General features: G+C 39.2%; 1 protein-coding gene across 1 annotated transcript in view; it reads right to left on the bottom strand.

Moving 5' to 3' along the window:
* Positions 1 to 5,537: 5,537 nt before the first annotated feature.
* Positions 5,538 to 15,108, bottom strand: part of LOC139469320 (spermatogenesis-associated protein 20-like) — a 43,076-nt gene continuing 33,505 nt past the window's right edge. Inside the window, exon 14 of the mRNA XM_071251459.1 lies at positions 5,538 to 7,778. Coding sequence (XP_071107560.1) covers positions 7,524 to 7,778 — 255 coding nt within the window. The 3' untranslated portion in view covers positions 5,538 to 7,523. The remainder of the gene's footprint in view (positions 7,779 to 15,108) is intronic.

Genomic DNA, 15,108 nt, shown 5'->3' with positions numbered 1-15,108 from the left:
AACGCCTTAACCTTTGGGCTAGTCCTCCGTCCCAAGTCAGTCGAGAAGTTTCATTTCGATTGGTTTGATTGGACACTCAAATCAGTTTTGACCACTTGCTTGCCTCCTCCTTGACCGTTACATTTTGCAGACTGTCGTGTGGACGCAAGGTGAGGATAGGTCCTAAATACCCCTTGATTGATAAGATCAGACTAATGATGACAGGCGTCGTTCTCGTTATGTCCTGGCTGATTGGGTGCCATCACGCCCCGGCGGCGGTAATCGTTCTGATACAGTTAACGAATTGTTTGCCGACCAAGACTTGATTACATATGAACCGCCGCTATACATATCGGAATATTGCTGAATGCGGCGTAACACGACATCCACTTAAAGTTTGAAGAATCTCCGAAAAGCCGAGACACTGAATGGAGACGATCATGTTTTATTAATCCGATTTTAACGGGTTTTTTAATTTTGTTTGTTTAACGCCGCAATGTTACAGCTATATGACGGCGGTCTGTAAATAATCGAGTCTTGACCAGACAATCCAGTGATTGACATCATGAGCATTGATCCACGCAGTTGAGATACGATGGCATGCATCAACCAAGTCAGCGAGCCTGACCACTTAGTTGCCTCTTACGACAAGCATAGTCGACTTTTACGGCAAGCATGGGTTGCTGAAGACCTTTTCGGTTTGTAAAACCAAATAACATCTGTGACTAACAGTAACGCATCTTCTACGTGTCTCTTAATACCGGACGTAGTCAAACGTAATAACTTTTCAACCGTGTCAAACTTTTCTTATATATAATAGTTTTGCCATAAGTTTACTAAATTTAACGACAATAATATTTCACCAATGTGACCGCGTTGGTGATCAGATGGCACAAGCATGTCCATCGTTAATATTTAGCCTTAATTATTACTATGCTATAGGTACAAGTGGTTGAACAGTTCTGATTCTGATGACCAACTGCGTTGATGGAATTGGTTCCTAGTTATATTTCAACATAATCCCCACACTGCCAACAATTACTTCCCCCCTCATGGTGTAAAATGTCCTCCACAACAGACATAATGTAATGATTATTTGCATAATGCTTGCCAGACAGTTTTTTCTTCATGTTTCGGAAGAGTTGGAAATCTGAGGGTGTCAAATCTGGAGAATAGGGCTGATGTTCAATGAGTTCAAAGCCATTGTCATGAATTGCAGCCATGGTAACAACAGACTCTTGCATTGTCCTGGGGAAACAGCATCTTCAGCGAGTTTTGATATTCTTGCACAGTTGCCTTAGCAAGTTAGCATAATATTGGTCATTGATGGTCTGACCTTTCGGGAGGTAGTCCACCAGTAGGATTCCTTAGGAATCCCGGAAAACCGAGGCCAACACCTTGCTTGCTGATGGAACAGACTTTGCCTTCCTCGGAGGTTGATGTTTCCTCTGTGTTGGCTGTTGTTTAAACTTTGACCGATCGTTGTGAAACCAAGAGCGTTTCTGAACAGGAGTAGGAAGCCTAAGAACCCAGCAATCTGAAACCTTTGTCATGGCCAGTTCATTTATCAGAACTCTCTCATATGGGATATGCCTTCTGTGTCGTCTATGTGACGTGTGGTGAGTCGTCGACATCATGTTAATATGTATTTTATCAATATTTTCCTTAGTTTTGGCAGTTGAAGGTCTTCCTGGTTTTGGATAACCCCCTACATTTGAGTGTCTGGTTCAGACTCGATTATTTACAGACCGTTGTCATTTAGCTGGAAGATTGCTGCAAAATTGAAAGAAACAAAGAACTCCACAAACGTCAATAATTTAGTTCGTTATACATTAACGAAATACGCATCTCGCTGTGATTTTTACTTTATTCCAGGACCAGAATGTTTCTCTTGAGTAGAACTTCGTGCGGGAGGAGTGCTGAGCTTTAAATCATACATCGTGACGTGTGTGACTCGAGCGCCAACAGCACCCACTCGATTTCAGATGCAGCTATCAACGCCACAACGAGCACGTTCGCTTTACCCGACCAGCTGGATGAAAATGAAGAAAACGATGACGCCAGAGTCTATAAATTTTCAGTTGATTTTTTAAGTCCGATGATATGATTTTTTTCAGCATTGAGATACGACTTCCGTTTAGCTTAATATCTCCCTTTGTGTTTCCAGGAAATGTATTCAACAGATATCCGACTCCCAGATGCCGTTGAAAGTTCTCTTGGAATGCCTACAAAATCCATTGGGTATCGACATTGTCTCCACATTCAAAACAATCACCCGTCTACACACTTCCATGTGCTTATCAATTTTAATACTTCTACGCCGTACATATTGAGGGTTATCTGACTCTTGCAATTCCTCATATGGATCTGTTTGTTTGCAGTCAACATGTCACCGCATTTTACCCAGTTAACATCGAGTGAAATCGAGTGAAAAGAGACAGTCAACGTCAATATCGCTGATGTCACCTGGCAGTACTGGTCACACTGTCCTAGATCTTCTTTCATACATTTGCTGGCTTTAAAAAACGTCCAGTCTGCACAGCTCGCTTGCTGAGATTAATAGTTCTGCTTCCGTCTCTTGTTGTTACATTTATTAAAGTGATCCTGTTCCACGTGAGGACATACGACTATGTCAAGGATGCGGTTTCGAATTAGCTTCCAGTGGGATTCCTGTCTACGATCTTTGGCTTCCAGGTTAGCCAGAGAACGTTATGTCCTTGATGGGAGGACAATAACATGGGCATGGTGTCCATTTCAATGTGGGCGCCAATCTGCTTTTGTATGCCAGGAAATCTTTCTTAACACGTGAGTGACATCCCCCGGGCACCAGCTACAGTTGTTACCACGCCATTACAGTCTGACCTACCCATCGCAGAAAGAGGAGGAATGCCTTGTTCAAACTGATTGTCAATGTCATGAAGGCAAACTTCCTCGTGTTCATTAACATAGACTTCTAGAAGTTGTCATTGAAGATACAAAAGTATCGGTTTACAGGTTTGTAAATCCTACAAATAGGTTCACCAAGCCAATTAAGGTAATCTTAATATTGCTATGTGTGCCAATATGTATGCTTCTTAGCCCATTAGAACTTGCACTGAGCCAACTGTACTCTTCGTGTTCTCTCGTCTTCTTTGTGGTGCTGATAATCAAGGTCTAAATTCGTTTCACCGTTCATATCTAAATATGGCTTTCCACATACCAGAAAACCGTCTATATTGTAAAGTATTATCATGTCAGTACCTGTGTACGTCATCGTCGCTGTAATTGTATGTGCATTTTGTACTTTGTTTACAGCCTCCTTTGCCTTCCTGATCAGACTACTAATGTTCAGTTATACTGGCGTTAAATGGTTCCCTGAGGTGTTGGCTAGTTATTTCATATTTGCTGTAATGAGTTTACACAACCTGTGGAAGACCAGCCGGGAAATAGACACAGGATGCATGGAACTCTTCAAGACCGCCTTTGACATAAGCAAATCAAAGTATGATAACTGTGTTCGCGAAATCTAGCTCAATTGGTCGGAAGTTGCAAGTCTAAATCTATCAGGAAAAACGCAGAATGTAGACAATTCAAGACTCCCCCAGTACATCAAAATACTTGATGGATGACTTGGAATTCCAACAGACCTGTTTGAAAGTGTGATCGAACAGCACCGTCCGTTCCGAGTTCCGAGTTTTTTGTGTTTACCTCCTTGGTGAAGCTGGCTGTAGGGTCTTTCATTGCCATCACGACTATCCGGTTAATTGACATGATAAACTACTTTCAAGAGATGCACATCTTTATCAAATTTGGATCTTCCTGTTCCTCGTTTTTGGCCTTTACTAATTGAAAAAAAATACTGTAGTTGACCCGGCAGCAGCAAGTTCAGAGTTCAAGAGAAGTTATCAAACTACCTAGACATATTGGAATCTAAAGGATAGGAGGGAATTGATGAGTAACTACACAGTTGACAAATTTCAAAGTGTAAGACGAGCTTGATAGAAGTGTCGGACTGTGGTCATCATTAATGCATTGAGGACAATGTTGCTTTTAGGATTTAAAAAAAATGACAGGATGGCATCAATGGAAACTGGAAATAATTGGTGACAGTATAAACTGACGGCCAAAAGAAACTTAAAAGACAGTTCTAAATAACTCTAATTTTATAACAAAAAAAACCCCAAAATACAAAAGATAGATGCACAAGGTCAAAATCTCAAGGAAGTCAATATATAAAATGAAAGCCATACCTCATCAGATATTGGCATGACAGTTGCCCAAATTGAGGTGGGTTAGCGAAAACAAACTTTCAAAGAAATGGACGAAGAATGCCATCCATGTAACGCTGAGCTGTCGAATGTTCGTTAACGATGGTGTATTTTCCTGTCGTCCACAAATTCTTCCCCTTATCATAACACTCCCTCTATCATACATCACGACTTCCTGAACGCAACATGTCGCCGTTTGTTCTCCTGTCTTCCTTCAGCTCTGAACAGACAGAACTGGCTTTCATCAGGAAAGGCGACATCGTCAGTCACATCGCTGCCAACGACGTACAGTCTGGGCTCATCTCAATCTCTGATCACTGTCAGGAATCGATTACGGACGAGCAAAGTATGCAACTACCGGTCTTCATTGGGCGTAGTTACCCTGGGTATGCCTGTTCTAGGCCTGTGTGATGTTTGCCCGGCCTGTCGTAACGTTGCATGAGGTTAGTTACAGCAACACGGGAGCAACCAAAAGTTCTAGCAATGTGGGTGTCTGTATCATACCCAGGATCCGCTTGCGTTGTACGGTGTTAGTCGTGGCATTTCTGTGGTGGTTTTTATCAGTGTGTCTGACGTGCCGTCCGTATCATTTATATACCCTTACTGCATGTGTATTTTTGGCTGCCCATGTAGCACGTTTTTCAGATTTTCTACTAAAACACATGGACGTCAATCACTTTCTGCATAGAGCATTGTTGTGTTTAGACGATGTGTTTTACATTGACTTAGTTTAAACTATTTTTTTTTTTTTTTTGAAATTTCCTTCTTAAGGTGGTAACGTTTCTTTTGGCCATCAGTTTTTATACTTTTTGATTAATTCCAACACGGAATTCACACTCACATTTGCAGACAGTCAAATACCTAATGCATAAGCATCTAATGAGGGTTTCTCTTCACCTTTGGTTTTATTGGGAATCTATCCGCTAGTATACTCCCTGTATGCAATACATGCATGCACAGCTAACAGTCACATTCCCAGCTGTTTAAATTACATTTTATGCAGGATTTTTAAATGTTGACGTCCATACAGATGTTTTATGTATTCTTAAAAGGCACAGGTGTCCAGTGGTCTGATATACTTTTACTAACTGTGCATGGTTTGCTGCCAGGATTGTATGCTCCAATTTGTTAAACATTTGACATTTGTAACATTAAAACAACATGCATGAATTCAAATACAATTCCCTGCCTTTTACCTGGAATGATCCACTCTAGCTGACAGAAACAACAGAATATTAACTATATTTGTACACAAATATTTATTTACACATAAAAACAACAAAAAAGAAACTTTGACACAAACATAAAATATTGCTTATCGGCACATAGAACATTTGTACATAGAACATGTCAGTTTTACATCAGAATGTTTATTACCTTAATAGCAGTAAAGTTAGTATTAGTCATATTTGTATATCACTAACACTGACACCATCAGTCTGGGGTAGCACAGGTATAAAAAACTTCCTTCCTATTTTATGTATAGGGCACTATTCATGCAGTGGGTTGTTCTGTCTCAAGTTCAATTTAAGTTAACAACAAACATGAGATGTTCAACATCTACTGTAGATGGTGTGGTCTGTTATCTTGCCATCAGGCTGCCAAAAACATGTACATATGACTTTGTCCTGGTGATGCATCTCCAGCATTTACAGGATTATTCTGGTTGTGTATTCTAGTTAAGCTAGAAATAGTCCTGCTAGTTTTATCCAGTCAACCAATTATATTAAAACATTCTCACAATGTATGGTTGTAATATATAGGAATGAAGTTGCACAACCATCAATGCATCCAAGCTTGACTATGACGTTGAAGATATTATACCAGTCATGGCCAGACTGGACTGTTCGACAGGTGTTGCATCAGTTAATCACTTGTTTCAGCACCTTACTTTTACCAAGCTGGTAATCATCTGTGATTTTGGCCTTCCCTCCTTCACTACCCTGGCATGCCATGATATTACAGAAATCTGTTCACAACAGCATTCCATCACAGTCACTGTATACTGAATGTATATATATATATGCATTTAAAAAAAGATGAAAATGTATATTTCTCCCTCATGAATTAAAAAACCCCAGATTAAGCGTGAAAAGCTTCAAGGGATAGGCTTTGACAAATTAGAAGTCCCAGCAAGTTTGTCTCATGTCGTTTGAACACCTTTTGAGTGAGTGAGTGAGTGAGTGAGTGAGTGAGTTGGGTTTAACGCCGCTTTTAACAGTATTCCAGTTATATCGCGGCGTGTCAGTTTAATGTGGGAGGAAAGCCCGAAGTGATGCAGGTCTCAGATGTTTACCACTTCGGTGAAACCCACGAGCACAGGTATGGTGCTGACAAACCTAGAAACATAATCGGGGCGAACCGGGATTCGAACCCACAATCATAGGTTTCTGGCGTGACCAAGGGACGCAACTCTGCACAGCGAATCGCGGCACCTTAGACGACTGGGCCACCCGTGCCCCCGAACACCTTTTGAATATGAATCAAACAGACAAGGTACCAGTTTTGCTCTAGGCACTGAAAATGATGTCAAGGTGAAGACTGGATATGTGCATGAAGAAAACTTAAATTCATGTCTGGTGGGTAATAATGATATGACAATGGCTCCCTGTTCCAGATGTCTTGGTGTTGAAAATGAATAACAACTGAATAGGATGTGAACGGGGAGTGATTGCCAGAAAGAGGAAGAACATGAAGAAGTTGTGCAATTAGTGTCAAAAGAGTGTTTCAGATCTAGAGTAAACATGCTTTGGTGACAACCTCAATCGTGGTTTTGACAACGTATACCATAAACATATTCTCCTTTTGAGCATCTACATGTAATCCAGTAAAAAAAGATATTAAATTCTGATACTATGTGGAGATCATGCCCCATCCCCCCTCCCCCAATAATTCAAGCTGATATGTTGTCTCGTGGCTGATTTGGGACAACCTTTGTCTGAATGAACAAAGACTTATCAACCTGTATAAAGTAAACTTGTATATACTGCAAGCCAAAGTAAACTTGCATATACCGCAAGCCATTGACTCCTACACTGACCCCTTGCATACAGTAAAATGCAAATAATCATCAGCAAGGTCACATATGTCAGCAATGCCCGTGCATCAACATACGCGTTGACATTATATCCAAAGACATTCCTGTCTTGGTGATGTTAGTTTCAGATAGTTACACAACACAAGCATCAATTGATGTGAGTAGGAAATGCCCCTCTGAGCAGGATTAAGAAGACAACCAACCAAAACACAAAATACTTGCACTTTACTTATCACAATCACAATGTTAAGCATACAAGTCTATCCAGATTCCAGAATCCTGTCCAAGTCCTCCACGGTGTTAACCGGCAGGGAACATGAGTAGTTTTCACAGACATAAGCTGTGGCCTTGCCGTCCACCTTCTGCAGGGTCTTTAGGAAATCTACCTTACTGTACAAGAAACTGTCCATCTTGCCATCTGCCAGCAGCAACACCTTGTTGGGAAGGTAGTGTTTGTGGACAGCCTTCAGAAGGGCCTTAGTGTCCTCTGACTCTCTATCTCCTGCAATGATGATCTGAAATGAAACACACACAAACAGAGGATGATTTCTCAGACAGCACCTTATAGAACATGGTGGGGAGTGTAAGGTTGTTAGTGTTCTGGAAACAATCTCATGACCTTGCTTCAACTAATGCTTTTGAGAAAGGCTGTTATGCTGACCAAATTTTGAAACCTTGGGTAGGTCATCTCCATTTAACCTGTGAAGCAAAACAAATAGTCGAATGAAATCTGCAGAAAAATAGGTGCTTGATTTGAAGTGGTTACGTTATTCATCAATACCACTCTTCAGGCCTGAGTGACAGTTGTCGTCCCCAGTGAGTTTCATGTAGCTTTTACGTGTAAAAAACTGAGCTTAGATCACAACCACATTCATAGACAGCATGATCTGGCATTCAGACACAATAATATCCACCATATATCGTTACCATCCAATCCCCATTTAAGTCAGCCATTACAGCTAGCATGAACAACTTGAAACTTTTTGACAATTAGATCCATCTTGTGACCACAATCAGTCTTACAGCATGGTAACCTGTAACTGCTAACAGGGTCAATTCTGATGTGACAAGCAAGTGACATCACATCAAACATTATGTCATGACATCTGCTAACTGACTTGTATCGGTTTTTACAAGACGGCAACTGGCCATTCAGATTGCCATCCTCATGATATATATATTAATCACTGGATTGTCTGGTCTAGACTCGATTATTTACAGACCGCCGTCATATAGCTGGAATATTGCTGAGTGCAGCATTAAACAACAAACCAACCATTCTTTAACAAGTGATGATAATGTCTTCAACAAGCATCTCCAGAAGCTAAATGATACATGTCAACAATGATACACTGTGAAGTCATTAAACATTACACAAACATAATGTCCATCATTTGCTGTAGAGCACATGCAATCATTATTACATGTATACTTCATATGGATTGTCAAGAACTGTCTTATCTTTGAATATTTTAAGAAGCTTTTGAATCAAAGACGACAGGGTTGACGTATGGATTTCAACCTCTATATTTTTTCAACGTGACAGTTCGATTACAGTTCCTAATACGGTTTTCAATCAAGAGATAAAGGTCATTGTAACTTATTAGGTGCCACTTGTGGCCAAGAAAAAAAATCATGTGGGGATTGAAAAAGGGTAAAAATACATCAAAAAAAAATTCAATAAAAAATATTAGTAAGTCTGTACATCACCCACCAAACTACACAAAAAGAAATTCTTATCGGTGTGAAGATCGGCTTACTTGAAAAGTGCGAAACACAAAGTCCATGTGGGTCAATACATCTGTCTGACATTGCATAATTGGAAGGCCAATATGAAATAAAAGGCTGTAACTTAATTAGTTAAAATGTCATGATGGCGGGATGTCACAAGCAATCTCTTGACCTAATAGTGACGATCAGTCAATCACAGTCTGTTTGTCAGCATCAGTAATGTAATCTGCATCACCATACTGACCTCACCAGGCTCAGACAAGGGGTAATATCATAAATTCATTATTGGTAAATCATTTACAGTGTTTATTGGTACATTACAGAATGAATGACCTATATGAAAAAGACAAAATGGCCAGAAATAATTTCATACCCCAAATTAGCTTTCTTTGGAGCTATTTTCATGTAGTCTGTGCACTTATGCCTGTAGTAGCATCAATTATCTGTACAAAGTGATGACAGCAATGGCCAGCCATCAGGCTGTTGGCGACAGACGATATTGACAGCAGTTGTGTTTACACAGACATGAATCTTGGGAGGTACATGGTATAAGGGACTGGTGCAAAAATAGATGGAGAAGAAAGAACAAAAGTGCATGGCAAATAATGGGCTTCCTTGATGTGTTCAGGCAGCTAAAGGCATGGGGTCTACATTTGGGTAATTTGACTTTTTTCACTTTGGCTGATTCTCGGAAGGTGATTTGCAGTGATGTATTCTGAGTTCATATTGATTAATATTTATAGTCATAAGGAGCTTTCATCATGAAAGTAACATTCATTTCATGTAAAGTTTATTACTTAAAAGATCTAACTGCTAATGATAGTGTATTTTTATGATCTATAAAACGGATAAAAAGTTAAGCTGGATGTACTACAGGTCAAATGTAATGAAGAAATGTGCACTTCAATCATGAGCAGGAAACAGCATTCTCTTCATAAAATCAAACACACTGTGTTTAAAGTTTTGCAGATAGCTGTCCACTTTTTCTAGCTTCCTGAAGTATCTTTAGACAAACATTCATGTTCAGAAATATTCATCACATCGAATGTCTTGATATTCGGTGTAATACCTTACTATACCATTATATTATATTTTCATTTTCGTTCTTAAGTGGATGATCAGTTGCATTAAGTGTACTCCAATTGTTTCTGACAAACAATAGAATGAACTCCCCTCACTGGGTATGATAAGACACAATTATCAAGTTCCTTCCTATACTCAGCAGTCAACAATACCCATGGTCTCATCTACAGAAAAGCATAACACGTGTTCGAGACTAAATATCACAGCCTGGGAGGTTGGAATCAAATATTCAAATTACTTTAATATGATGCTGTGTGTTTGCTACAGTTGTTAAGCTGGTATCATACACACATTTTGTTTTAGTTAATACATGTGTGCATTTGGTGCCAAAAAAATTAATGTTTTCATTTTCACAAGTTTAGCGACCTTTTACAAAAAAGGATCACCTTAAAAGAACAGCACCATGGCACTGAAGCTCACTTGGCTACTGTACATCCTGGCTGACATATCTTTGTTGGCAGTTCAAGTACTTCAGTTCTATGTTAAGAAAAGTATGACAGTGAGAAAAGGTTCAAATACATCCATCAACTGATGCATAATATGGTCAGTTTGGTGTAGGTGGACAGCACATGTAAACATGCAACGTAAACAGTCAGTCTTGTGTTAGCAAAGAAACCAGCTGGATATTGGATAGATTAAGAACCACAAAACATCAGCAAGGTATTCCCCCCATGCATCTTCATTTTGTTTACTTTGTTAGGTGTTTAACACTGTAATATTCCAGACATATGTCTGTACCAGATAATCCAGTGATTGATATTATGAGCAACGAGCAATCATGCGTACACTGAAGTTGAGTGCGGCTTTATCTTTACTCAAACATATACAAGTCAAAAGGAATGTGTGCATCATCAGAAAGAAAAGGGAACATTAGCGACTTATAGTGTTACCACTGAGCTCTAGTTAGTTTTGTCATTAAACAATATGTCACATGACTAACCACGGGTCCGGGTGGTACTGTGGGTACCCGGGTCCTACTCAGGACCCACCCGACCTGAGTACCCGAGTTACCTGTCCCAGCCCTAGTATATACTACACACTGAAACAGGAGAATACACTCTCACTGGATATTTTCAGTGTTAGACGAGGACAGTACAGTTCATGTTGTACTGAAGTGTGCCATGTATTTTCCAGATCAAATCAGATCACCTTGACATCACACATATTGCATGGTTTGATAAAATAGGGGCAAACTGATTTAGGTTTTGCTTTCTCGGAAATTCTCCGTGTAATATGACGTAACATGAGATGGGTAATACAAATTGGGTGTCAAATCTTTATTTTAAACTGGCTTTTCGTTTGCATGGGTTGCACAATATTGTATAAATGTAATATTTTATTAGTCAATTTAGGCAGTGAAGCAAAGATAAACAATTCCCAAACTGGCATGATAACATCAACCATTCTGTATTAGTTTCAAGTGTACTGAGCCTGTACACTATATAAGTAACAGCCATGTCAAAAGGACCTACACAGAATAGTTTGTAAACTCTATCACACATCCTTGAAGGTTTATAAGTACAAATAAGTCATTATAATCCATTATTGACCTTTGGGAAACACTTTGCTGTGAGTGAGTGAGTGAGTGAGTGAGTGAGTGAGTGGGTGGGTGTGAGTGAGTGTGAGTGAGTGAGTGAGTGAGTGAGTGAGTGAGTGAGTGAGTGAGTATGTTTTTAAGCCTTTAGCAATAGTCCAGCAATATCATGGTAGGGGACACCAAAAATGGTCTTTGGTGTGATGAGTGAGCACTTTAAACACTAGGCTACCCCACTGCCTCTGCTGTAAATGGAAATACTCCCAAATAGATTATGCATACCACATTGTTTTGATGTGTCCATATCACACAGAAAGGTGACATCAATACAACCTACCTATTACCATATAAATATATTGCAAGCGATTACATGACATTTGATTGGTTAACTAAGAAATTTTGCTTGTCTTTATGTAGTCACCGGTGTGCACAGTTTGTTTCATCTGCTTCACTGGTTTACACAGTGTGCATGCTGCTTTTCACATTTATATGTCCACAAACACAACATAATTTGAAGTCAATTCTTAAGTATACCCAAACAAATATAAATTCATCCTGAATGATATTATCTCTAACTATATACAGTGCTCCAGCCTAGAGGCCCTTAATTCTGAATAACCTTGAATGTCCGTCTGTGCATGTAATATGACCTACTGATGAAGCAATATATAACGGCTGTATATTGTTAAAACGTCTGACGATGAGTTTCTCATAAAACAATAACACAAATATAAGATCTGATGGACCAAACCAGCCTCCAACTAACACAATGACTCACTCATTGTTTTAAGCACAAATGGTAATGTGCATACTACAAGTAGTTTCATCCAGTTTGCCAGGGTCTTTGATTGGCAGAAAGTTTTCTCCCACGAGTAAGCCAGTTGTTGTTAGAAAAAGTAATAGGGCATTAATTCAGACAAAATACACAGCTACAACAGGACTGTCCGAATTAGCCGGCTCTTAGGACATTGGGGGCTAGACTAACATTTATTCCAAGAAATAAAATTATCTTCAAAACAGCTATATCTTCAAAATATAATATATAATCCAAATTGCGACAGAACAATGCTTAATTTCAGGAGCTGAGGCAATCTAGACTTGTCAAATCATTTCTGACTTGAGTTGGATTCATTATTATTCAACATTTATTCTCTAGCAGAGAGACTATATGGGGATTATGGTACCTCTGCTACCTCCAAGGCTCCCCATCAGGACTTACACCATCCTTCAGCTGGCAATTGTTGGCAATTAATTACGATGAATAAACTCATTCTCGAATACATAACATTGCAGAGAGGAACTCCAGGTATTCTCCTAATGACTACCCCTACAATGTGTGGGCATCTCAAACTACTCCTCGATCCATGCACATGTCAATAAAAGACTGTGCTGTAACTAGAGGAAGCTCTTGTGTAACTATCGGAATGGGGTAACCGGATGTAACAGTTAAACCAACACAAAATGCCTAATTACTGGTAAAGTGTTATTAAAAAAATTATGCTTCAACCATGCAATGTATGTAACCTTCAACAATATAACAATGAAAGTGTATATTTATGTGACATTGTTGCCACAGGCGCTATGCTTCAGTGTAGACAAACACAACCATTTTCTATCGTTGGCGAATTACAAATAGGAACCGTTCCTAATTACAACAAAATCACTAAACACAGGAAATCAACTAAATCATTAAACAGTGAAACACAAATCCAATCAGTAAGTTTTACACGGTTAACTAAATATTAAATAGGAAGAAAAAGTTACTATGAAGGGAATAATGTAATATGAGGGGATGTGTTTGGAGAACAGTGCAAGCAACAAATGAAAAGCTAAAAGCATACATTTTCAATATTAATGGAGGTAAATTCTGAAACACACAGTTGGTTTAATAATCCTCAAGTTTTTTAAAAGGATCAGGACATTGACAATTCTGAAGCACTGTTTGTAAACAATAGCCGATAACCCCTGAGCATACTCAGCTGTGCTCGCCTTATTCCACAAGAGAATTTTCTGTACCAGTGACCACACCACGGGTGTAGGCTTATCAAATGACTTTTCTCTTGTTTGTAAGCAAACAAACATGTTCTGAAATAAGAACAAACGGGCATAATGCAAGCCTTTTGGTATGCTTTACATAATGTTGTATATAATTATATTGATATACAGCTACAACTGCGACAGTGAGGTGAACGACAATATAGTTTTATACATCAAAGTGATCGTATCGCTAGCTCTCCATATGGCTTTGATGACAGCATGCAGAGAATAAATATGCAAATGGAAATAGTGTTTCAGGTTTCAGAAAATTTTCTCAATGAAAGTTATAACTTTTCATGACATGTTAATCCAAATGGGTTAACTCATCCAATCATGAAAAACATGAATGGAATGTGTTAGATTTACTACCCGGATACCCACACCCCTATTACCCGACCCTACCCAGGTCCCCGCCCTGGCAGAATATATATAGATACTTGTAGAAAACGATGTGGTCATGCATACACTGAAGTTGACTGAAGTTTTAGCTTTGTTCAAACATATATGTCAGAAGGAACGTGTTCATAGTCATGAAGAAATGTGAACATTAGAGATTTAAAATTGTGTGTAACCATGTAGTTATTTAGTGAATTTGTCATGAAACAATATATCACATGACTAACCACGGGTCCGGGTAGTCCTGTGGGTACCCGGGTCCAACTCAGTTACCACTTGACCCTAATACCCGAGTTACCCGTTCCAGTGCTACTATGTTGTCCGAAAGGAAATCTGGGAAGGAGAGTGATTGCCTTCATACGATTGAGACAGATTTATATTGTAATCTAGGCTTTGATAAACACTTTCTTCTTATCTAATAAAACTGGCAATTAGAATTTTGTAACTCATCCATACGAAAAACACACAAGCTTTCTCTTCAATTTGTCTCAAATAAGAAACATTACTGAAGCCAGTTTACTCTGCGCAGCGCAGTGTTTTCAACTTTGTTGTGCAAAGCTCTACTGTTAAGCCCAAGTACATACTACCAAGATAAAACATTTTACATAGCTGTGAATACCATGGGTACAGAAGCTCACCTTTATTTAGTTATATAAAATTTGAGGACTGAGGATTTGCCAAACTGGTACTTTGAATACACCCAACACTTGGATACAATGGTTCTGTGTTATGTTATTAAAAAGTTCTCAAAACATTTTGGGTTTCAGGGTTTCAGGCAGCAATGTTGGAGCCACAGTGATGGGAAAACACAGTGATTTCAGGGAGGGGAGAAGGTGGGAGGATGTTGAGAGATGGGATTCAAGTAGGGTTGTGGAGGAGGTGGTGAAACCTGCAACAGACAACAATAAGTGGTCATGGAGAAAAGATAGAATAAACATTTACTTCTCCAGGGCATAATAAATTGATGAAGTGCTTGCAGCAAAGAGTTTAACAGCAGGCTGATACCAAAGTATCACATCAGTGACAGGTGCTGAGGGAGTTAGTTGTAAGGATGTTAGCGGTTA

This window comes from Haliotis cracherodii, unplaced genomic scaffold (assembly GCF_022045235.1).
Source record: "Haliotis cracherodii isolate W230 unplaced genomic scaffold, xgHalCrac1.p SCAF_2, whole genome shotgun sequence".
Taxonomy (NCBI): Eukaryota; Metazoa; Mollusca; class Gastropoda; order Lepetellida; family Haliotidae; genus Haliotis; species Haliotis cracherodii.
The sequence above is the reverse complement of the archived record's forward strand: the minus strand, read 5'-3'. Positions and strand labels throughout refer to the sequence as shown.